The sequence below is a fragment of the Drosophila hydei genome, unplaced genomic scaffold (genome assembly GCF_003285905.1).
Source record: "Drosophila hydei strain 15085-1641.00,03,60 unplaced genomic scaffold, DhydRS2 tig00000250-arrow-arrow-pilon, whole genome shotgun sequence".
NCBI classification, from domain to species: Eukaryota; Metazoa; Arthropoda; class Insecta; order Diptera; family Drosophilidae; genus Drosophila; species Drosophila hydei.
The window spans coordinates 355,173-365,003 of record NW_022045696.1 but is presented as its reverse complement, the minus strand read 5'-3'; the positions used below and the strand labels follow the sequence as shown (position 1 = coordinate 365,003).

Here is a 9,831-nt window from a genome sequence, read left to right as displayed (position 1 = left end):
TCATCAAATTATTTATATAATAAAGTACGTTTTAAGGATATAAATAAAACATTGATTTATTTTATTAGACTTAAACTTATGTAATTCTAAAAAAAACAGCAGGCTCAAATGTTTTTGCCAACAAATGCTGATCAAATTAACGCTGAATCGTTTTAATATACATACATATATTTGAACATTAATCCCAAATGTATTTTATTTTCTATTTCAGCTTAAATGTAAGTGCGTCCAGGGTATTTTGTGGTGCGTCAGACGCCTAAATGAGCGCCAGCTTGTGTTGGGTTGTTTATCATCAGTCGTTTCTGTATGATATCATTCCGAAGTATATGTACGTTTGTGTCTCAGATCTACATATAGACTGAGCTGTTGTCTGTCCACAGATGTATGTATGTGCGTGCTTACATAAGTGCGAACTGATGTATGGCGACAGAGCTTCCAATCGAACCTCGGACGAAGCTTTGCTGCTCTGTTTTGTTGATTTTCATCGCCCACTTTTCGATTTCAATTTCAAGTCGCGTTTCATTCTCATTGCGTTCGCTAAGCTTTTGTCTTGCTCTGTTTTTGTTGCTCTGGTGTTGTTAGTGTTGCTGTTGCTTGTCGTCTTTACCTTGTCTCAGCTTTAGTCGCAGCTCAGCCTCTGTCTACCCTATTCTCAGCGAGTTCACTTTAAGTTTGTCTCGCCTCGAGCTGTTCACAGTTTCAAATTAACATTCGATGCGAGCACATCAAGTTAGTAGTGAAATGATTTCAATACACACACCAAAATAATACATATAATAAAATTATCAAATATAATCGCAACGTGCATAGGCAGAAATAAAGATTTTATTTTATATTTTTTTTATTATTTTTTTGGTCACATCTTTTCGAATGTTTTGTAATTAATTTTTTTATGGTTAGATTATTAGTGCCGCTGACAGCTTGGGCAGCTCATTAGATCGTTCATTTCTCTGCTGCTAATTACCGATTTACTTCCTTTGTGCCTGTGTTTGTAATAAACGGGAATTTTTCGTGAATTGTAACACATTTGTGAGTCATAGCGCAGCTTCCGACAGCTCCGTTCGACTCCGTCAATTACTGTAATTGCAGCTTACTCACGTGCCTCGTTTTGTTCGCAATTTCTCTGCTTACAGCCAGCCATGAAGCTCCACTGTACCCTGCTGCCCCTGCTCCTGGGCCTTCTGACAATTGGTCAAAGCAATGCCGCTGCGGGCTCCGCGCATCTGCTCTGCTACTACGATGGCGCCAGCTTCATCAGAGAAGGTAAGAAAATGCTGCCAACTGAACTAGTAATGATGTGCTTTATCTATTCGCGATAAAAGACAGAGAGTTGAAAAACAAGCAGAGCCGCGTTGACATAAATGAAGTTAGAATTGCGCCAGAGAAAGGCTTTTTAATTAGTCTCTTGATTTGAATATAACAAAGACCGCAGACGTTTTCCACAAGAAAACAACCTTATCTACTGATTGCAGGGCAATACATATAGATGTGGCCATGTTCACATACTTTCCATTTCATAGGTCTCTATCTGCTAAGATGTGTGCGGACTTTGCACGCATCTCACACACTTTTATTCAATTAATTCAATTAAAGAGTTGAGCTAGCTGTCTCTGGGTCATCAATCAAACACACATTGCAGGTTACGAAAACTGGAAATTGCTAAAAATATTCCGTGCTTAACATACATACTTAGTATACAGCTCTTTTTAGTAATAGATCGAGTTTTGTTTCCAAGAACTAAAACATTTGATAAGTTGTTTGTATAGCCGGTTGGCAAGGCGAATCGGCGTCACAGCGCTGAGCTTCTAGAGGGCATCTGTCACTTCACTTTCAGCTGTCGAGAGGTTATCAGCGATTTGGGCAATATGAATTAAGGTTACCCACAGCCCCCTCGATACATATGTATATATATATATATATATATATATATATACATATATACATATATATATATATATTCGTTATATATGACGAATGAGCAATGCCCAAGATCTCGACTGAGTCTGTTTACTTTTTATAACAGTCAGCTAATTGACTGTGTGTTGACAAACAAAGTTGGGCAAAGAGCTGAAGTGAGGTCGGCCACAGACACCGACGGTCGCCACTTAAAAATATTAATGTCTACCAGGAACGTAGTTATTTTTTGTGCTTTGCTTTTTATTAAGTCTCATTTCTCAGATTTTTAAATAAGCAACGAGATTTGCATACACATTGGTTACGCGACCTTTTTACTGATTGTTTTTTTTTTTCCTCCCAGCTTACGACATTTTACGTAATATCTCTTCAATATTTATAAATTTCGAAGGCCCGTGTGGGTATTAAAATATGAGAGCTTCGCAGAATATTGTGTTATATAAATAATTTGCATTTTCGACTTGAGCCAATTGCAGATAGAAACTACAAGTTTAGACTAGATCGAGTTTTGGCAAATCGATAGAAATTGATAACAGGAAACGAACCAAGAATGCGAAGCTTCAGCTAACTGAATTCGCTTCCATTCAGCTTCAAGCTTCAACATGCATTAAAAAGAGATTATCAGCTCGTTGCCTGAATTACACTGTATTAATAATAAAGCCTTCGTAAGATCTTGAAGAGATTTTATTTACCTCTCAAGTCAGGTGTGTAAACTGAGTCAGCTGGCAGCAAACAAACTGGCGATTGTTGTTGACGCCGTGATTATTAATTGAAATTGAAGTCATGTGACACAATGTGGATGATGAGTCACTTTGTGGCAGTGTAGCCAAGTTTTGTTAATTGAATAATGTCCAAGGCAATTGGATTTGGGCTTGGCTTAGCATGCGTGACAGTCGCGCCCTCTCTCTCTAATCTATACTTGTGGCTGTCTCTGTTCCACCCACAGGCCTGTCCAAGCTGACTCTTAACGACCTGGAGCCGGCAATGCAGTTCTGCACCCACTTGATCTACGGCTATGCAGGCATCAATCCCAGCAGCAACAAGCTGGTCAGCACCAACGAGAAACTGGATCTGGATCTGGGCAGCAGCCTGTACCGCTCTGTGACTGGCCTGAAGAAGAAGTATCCGGCATTGAAGGTTCTTCTGAGCGTCGGCGGCGACAAGGATGTTACCGACGAGGAGAACTCCAAGTATCTGACTCTGCTGGAGAGCAGCAATGCTCGCATTCCATTTATTAACAGCGCCCACTCGTTGGTCAAGACCTACGGCTTTGACGGTCTCGACCTCGCCTGGCAGTTCCCAAAGAACAAGCCCAAGAAGGTGCACAGCGGCATTGGCTCGTTCTGGAAGGGTTTCAAGAAGATCTTCACCGGCGACTTCGTTGTCGACGAGAAGGCCGAGGAGCACAAGGAGGAGTTCACGGCTCTAGTGCGTGAGCTGAAAAACGCTTTCCGTCCGGACGGCTATCTGCTGGGCCTCAGCGTTCTGCCCAATGTCAACTCGTCACGTAAGCCAATTCGATTGATTGCGATGGCAACTCTGGCTAATGTCCTTGATTCCCTACAGTGTTCTATGATGTGCCCGCTCTGATCAACAATGTGGACTATGTCAATCTGCACGCCTATGACTTCCAGACACCTGTGCGCAACCCAGAAGTGGCTGACTTCCCCGCGCCCATCTACGAGCTGAACGAACGCAATCCCGAGCACAACATCAACTACCAGGTGCAGTACTGGCTCAACAACCATGCGCCCGCCTCCAAGATCAACGTTGGCATCCCAACGTACGGCCGCGTGTGGAAGATGACCAAGGACTCCGGCCTGACTGGCCTGCCGCCCGTAGCCGAAGCCGATAATGTCGGCCCCGCTGGCATCCAAACGCAGACTGCCGGCTTCTACAGCTGGCCCGAGGTGTGCGCCAAGCTACCCAACCAGGCCAACCAGCATCTGAAGGGCGCCGACGGACCACTCCGCAAGGTGGGCGATCCCACCAAGCGCTTTGGCAGCTACGCTTACCGCTCAGCCGATGACAAGGGTGAGAATGGTCTCTGGGTTGGCTACGAGGATCCCGACACAGCTGCCATCAAGGCCGCCTACGTTAAAGGCAAGGGCTTGGGCGGCGTGGCCCTCGTCGACCTCAGCTTCGACGACTTCCGCGGCGGCTGCACCGGCAACGAAAAGTATCCCATTCTGCGTGCCATCAAGTATAAGCTATAGGCAGGCAACCCCACATCCCCCACCAAATATGTAATGCGTTTTTACGACTTTGAGTATACATGTTTTTATAACTAATCTGTCTAATCCCCAATAAATACAATCAATTGACACAAAGCGATTGAGATGTTCATTTGACCAGCGTGCATGATACGTCTCTAGGCTAGATGAAAGCACTTAGCATTCAAGTGGCTGTTGCTGATGCTGGATTGAATGGGCGGCAACTCGCATTGCATATGAAATAGATTCGATAAAAAGCGATTACATTGTGTGACAAAATGCAGAGAGAGGGTGGGAGGGAAGGTGCGTTTGCTCGTTGTATAATGTATCCAATCATTGTGCTGAGTGTGACCCTAGGAACTTGTTCCATTTGCCGTGGCTGTGACTTCATTTCTGCATTTCTTCCGGCGATTGTGTCAGCCTGCAGTTGTCGTTGATTGTTTTATGTGCGATATTTGTGTTGTGTTGGTGCTGCTGCTGCTGTTGTAGCTGCTGCCCGTGCCGGAAGAGCCACCTAGCAACAGCAGTAGCTGCAAAATCGTCCAATGTCTCATTCATCTTTTGTGCGGCGGTCACGCTGGGACCACTTGAACCGTTGCTGCTGCTGTTGCCGTTGCCGTTGCCGTTGCCGTTGCCGTTGCCGTTGCCGTTGTCGTTGCTGACAACCACGAGACGCGAACACTCCACTATTCCTATTCCTATTCCTATTTCTAGTCTCCACTCGCAACGCCCACACCAGCGCTCTCTGAATCACTTTATCATTTGCAAAATTGCAAAATGCAACCACAAAACCATAACACTGACGCATACAAAGTATATTTTAGAGTCCAGGACAGCATCGGGCAGCATACGCAGTGCAGTGCCCGGAAATATTGTCCGTCCGTATATATGGGCTAGCCCTGAACATGACTGGGTGCCGTTGATTTAGTCCTCAGTTCGAAGAACGGCTTGCATTTGGCAATGTTCCTGCTAGGGCAACACCAGTCACCCAGCCAGCCAGCCAGCCTGCCGGGCAGGCAGCACCCAATACCAAACAACAACAACAACAACAACAACATAAATCTTATGTCTGCGTGTTGAGCTAGCGACGGTAGCAGAGAGCCTAGCTGGCCCCCGGGGCCTGATGATACTGCTACTGTTCATGTTCCTGCTGCATGTTGACCAAAATGACGCTGGCAGACGACATTGCAGTTGTCATTGTTGTTGCTGCTGTTGTCACTCGTTTGCACGCATGCAATTAGTCAGACTGAAAATAGCAAGTTGCCGTGCAAAATGCCACGTCCCAGATCCATCTGCATCTCCAGCTCCAGCTCCATCTCTAGCTGCTCTTTGGGGACGGGTTGCCAACTTGTTAATTGCGCACCAGCCGATTTTGACGTGGCACAAGAGCATTGCTTATCAGTTTAAGTTGCCACGCCCGCCAGCCCGCCAGCCCGCCAACTCGCCAACCCGCCAACAATTATCGCAGCAATTTGAGCTCGCATTTAAGTTGAGGGCGGGAGGGGCTGGGGCGCCACGTCATCATGGAGTTGTCATCGTTGCTTTTGGCAGTCGCAGCACGCATGCTGATGATGTAGTCCAATTGCATGAAGTTCATAGCAATTACATTCGGCCCAAACAGCCATTGAGAGATTGCCAGATATACATATGAACACTTACACTGAATACTTACAGATACTTTCCCAATAGCCGGGCAACCCAGCAAATGGCCCACTAAGGTAGCACCATGGGTGCCTTTGCTGTGTCAGCACCTGAGGCACACAGAGAAAAAAACAGACAGGAAAAACACATAGACAACCCAAATGCAGACCCAAAGCCGTTACCAGTTAGGGATAAACATTTTATGACCAGGACACGTGCAGAGGACCAACGGAATTTGAACTAAGCCGCCAGCCGGCAGCCGCTATGCGAGCATATTTCAGCCTTGACACCGATTCTGAATGGTCAATAGGCGAACTATGAATGTATTCGCAGTCGTAAACGTAACATGTGGCATGACACCGATTCCGAATGGCCGGTCAATAGGCAAACTTAAATGTGCTAGCTGTTTGCAAACGTGACAAGCGGCCATGTGCAACACGCATATGTAAATTTGTCACTCTGAGCCAGAGATGCCGTCGTTCCCATTTCCTAAGTACAATCATCAAGTCTGAACTACACACTCTCTAAATCTAATTTAATACCTAATGGTTTTTGGCCTCCTTTAAAAGCGTGTAACCGATATGAACAGAGCCATATTAGCATCAGATGTTTCCATCTGTTTATACTCTATGCACATTGTCGTATCAATTAGACTTGACAACCTGGGGGCTTTAGGCACTCGAGTAAGCGTTCAATTAACGAAGTACGTGGGAGTAGCAATGCTTCAGAAATCCTTTCCAAGCACATACATGTATAAGATGATGTCGCATATTTCTATTAATCTACTAAATCAAGGTCAATAGGCCTGCGGAAAATATGATGGAATTATCTCTGTCCATTTACCCAGAACATCTCTGAGCTCAATCAGCTAAATTCTATTGCATGATCAACAATTGTGAATTGTCTGCAACTTGAAGTGAGACACAACTAGTTACTAGACATGATCTACAATCCTCCCTGGTACCAGTAGCCTCTAGGTCTGCAGCGTAGGGGTCGACAGGTGCGATCGATTTCAGTGCACAGGGTATCAAGAGTATATGACCTTTTAAGCTCTCTTCTTTCAGCTGAATGCTGCTTTTAACATTTGACGTGTTCTGTGCAGAAGTGTTAGATTTCACACAACTATACGTATACACATTCATAGCAGAACACGCTTAGCCATAGAGTTGCAAAAATTATGCTGCGCTAAGGTTTAACTTTGCTCAAAACAAAACAAAAAAGGGATTAATCAACGAAGACGAAATGCCCTTGCCGAACCTAAAGCTGCTATATAACAGAATTATTTCTGATTGATCGTTGCTGGAGTAGCTCTAAGATATTCATGACTTTGTGACCTTTTCATAGAAACGAACTCTGCAGGTATTTAGCCAAAAGGCATACAGAATGAGCATAAGATAATGCGACTTTTTATGTCAAAGCGTGCGAGGAGGTAGTTTATATAGAAGATATATCACTTGACTCCGTAATCCGACAACAACAAGAGTCGAATGAATCAAATTAGTCTATGAGCACGAAGGATAAAGCACAGTTAAGACTTTAAGGATTACCTAAATATGTGTTCAGAGTATATTTCAGTCGGATACTCCCGCAATGAGGCACTTTCACATGTGTTTTAAATGCCAGCGTGTCTGTGTGCGTCTGCGAGTGTGTGCGACTACTGCCCACGTGCACATTTTTACATTTGTAGTCCGTTGGCTTTGTTTACGACTCCTCGGGGGCCACTTGATTAGGAGTTGCTTGAGAGTTGTACGAACATATCTACGAGCGTTTCGTGAGTGTCCATGAGTGTTTCTGCCCGAAACTAGTTTGCCGCTTGCTGCTCTATTCATACACTTCAAAAACTTAACTGGAACTTTTTACGATTTCCTAAAAATCTTATGCCGTCAAAGTATTTGTCTGATGTGAAATACTGTTGACCCCAATAAAAATGTGTGTATGGATAAGCATATAATTAATTATATACATATTTATATATATTTATATATACGTATATATGTATAGATTTATAAGTACTATACTGCTTTTGGTGTTCTTTTCTACATTTCATGGAATACAAATTTTATTTAAATGCTTTTTACAGCTGCTATTACAAGTGTCCTTCGCATACTCTACAAATAGTAATGTGCTACTACTATATGCAGCATGTACGATTATACTACTATTACTACTACCTATTCTTCTTATACTGCTACTACAACATACGAATTCTATTTCTGCTACTACCTGCAACGAATGCTACTACTATTACAGGTACTACACTATGCTACTACTATTACAGATACTACTAATGCTACTACTATTAAAGGTACTACTAATGCTACTACTATTACAGATACTTCTAATGCTACTACTATTAAAGGTACTACTAATGCTACTACTATTACAGATACTACTAATGCTACTACTATTACAGGTACTACTAATGCTACTACTATTAAAGGTACTACTAATGCTACTACTATTACAGATACTACTAATGCTACTACTATTAGAGGTACTACAAATGCTACTACTATTACAGATACTACTAATGCTACTACTATTACAGGTACTACTAATGCTACTACTATTACAGGTACTACTAATGCTACTACTATTAAAGGTACTACTAATGCTACAACTACTACCAACCAGTGCTCTTATTACCACTACTACTACTAATACTTCAAATTCTACTACTACTACTAATACTCCCATTAATACTACAATAAAAGATACTACTACTACAACTCTTACTACTACTAATAATTATACTACAACTAATAATACTAGTAATAGTACTACAACTACAACAACTTCACATACATAAATTGCTAACAATTCTACTACTATTATCTAAATATACTAAAATAATATAAAATAAATAAATTAATACATAAATAAAAAAACAATAAATACTTTAATAAAATAAATAAATTAATACACAAATAAAATAAAATAAATACATAAATAAAATAAAATAAATACCTAAATAAAATAAATAAATTAATACATAAATAAAGTAAAATAAATACTAAAATCATTTGCAAAATAACTACAAAATCTGCTGCAAAATTTTTTTATTTTGCAACAGCTACAATTTCTAGCGAAAAACAATTATGTCAATAAAATACTTCAGTTTGTTCTGCTAACAATACAGCATTAGCAAAAGTACTCTGCGACCAAGCTTTTTTTTTAATTCTGTAAAGTTACTACAATTCTTGAAAATACTTCAGATACTTCTAGCAAAACTAATACTTCTTAGGAATACCATTAGCTAGACTAGTATATAAAATACTGTAACTTCTATTAGCATTATACTCTTATTGAAATAATATTTAAATTTTACTAGACATCTATAATATTTGCAAATATTCTAGTTATACTGTAGCTAAACTATTAATCGATTTGATATTAAAATAAGGTTTTGTGTACTTGAGAGATTGATTACTGCAGCCACTCTGCGTTATAGATATCTGTAAGCTGAGTGTATCTAACTTCTCATCTTATCATGCCGGTTTTAGTTTTTATGAGCTCGGCTGCAGCACTTGGTGGAGGATGCAATTTTTGGTTTTATACGGTCAGCTGCGTTGACTACTCCACTAATTAATTAAAAACCACCTTAATCTTCATCCAATATTAGTCAAAGGCCACAATTCAGAACAAAGCACGCTTATCGCTGGGCACAAATCATTGGGTCCATAATGAAAATGTCAAGCACCAGCCGCGAATCCTGGCGGGGGCGAATGTTAATTAGCAAATGCGAGGACTACATGGCCAACATGTGAGCACAGCTCGGACTTTATCAATTCATTAATCAGCCAACGCTTTTGATCAAAACTGTAGTTCCAGCTGAGGACACGGGCATCTAGAAAGTAAAAAAAAATAAAAAGAAAATACAAAAACAAAACGGGAACTAAACAAAAGCACTGAACACACCTACAAAACAAAGACTACTACAGCAATAACAATGAAAGGGTCAGGGAAAGGGAGTGAAAGGAGGCGAAAGCGGGCGAAAGGGGAGGGGCGGCAGTAAGTTTTGCCCAACTGACCAAAGAGCTGGGAGGCGCGTCAAAATTGTCTG

The 9,831-nt window shown here is 41.6% G+C and overlaps 1 protein-coding gene across 1 annotated transcript; it reads left to right on the top strand.

Moving 5' to 3' along the window:
* Nucleotides 1–632: 632 nt before the first annotated feature.
* LOC111603372 (chitinase-like protein Idgf4) lies at nucleotides 633–4,244 on the top strand. Its single transcript, XM_023320924.2, has 4 exons — nucleotides 633–729; nucleotides 1,134–1,263; nucleotides 2,861–3,421; nucleotides 3,481–4,244. Exons 1-4 carry the CDS (start codon nucleotides 715–717, stop codon nucleotides 4,128–4,130), a joined length of 1,356 nt encoding a protein of 451 aa, XP_023176692.1. The 5' UTR covers nucleotides 633–714; the 3' UTR covers nucleotides 4,131–4,244.
* Nucleotides 4,245–9,831: the final 5,587 nt, after the last annotated feature.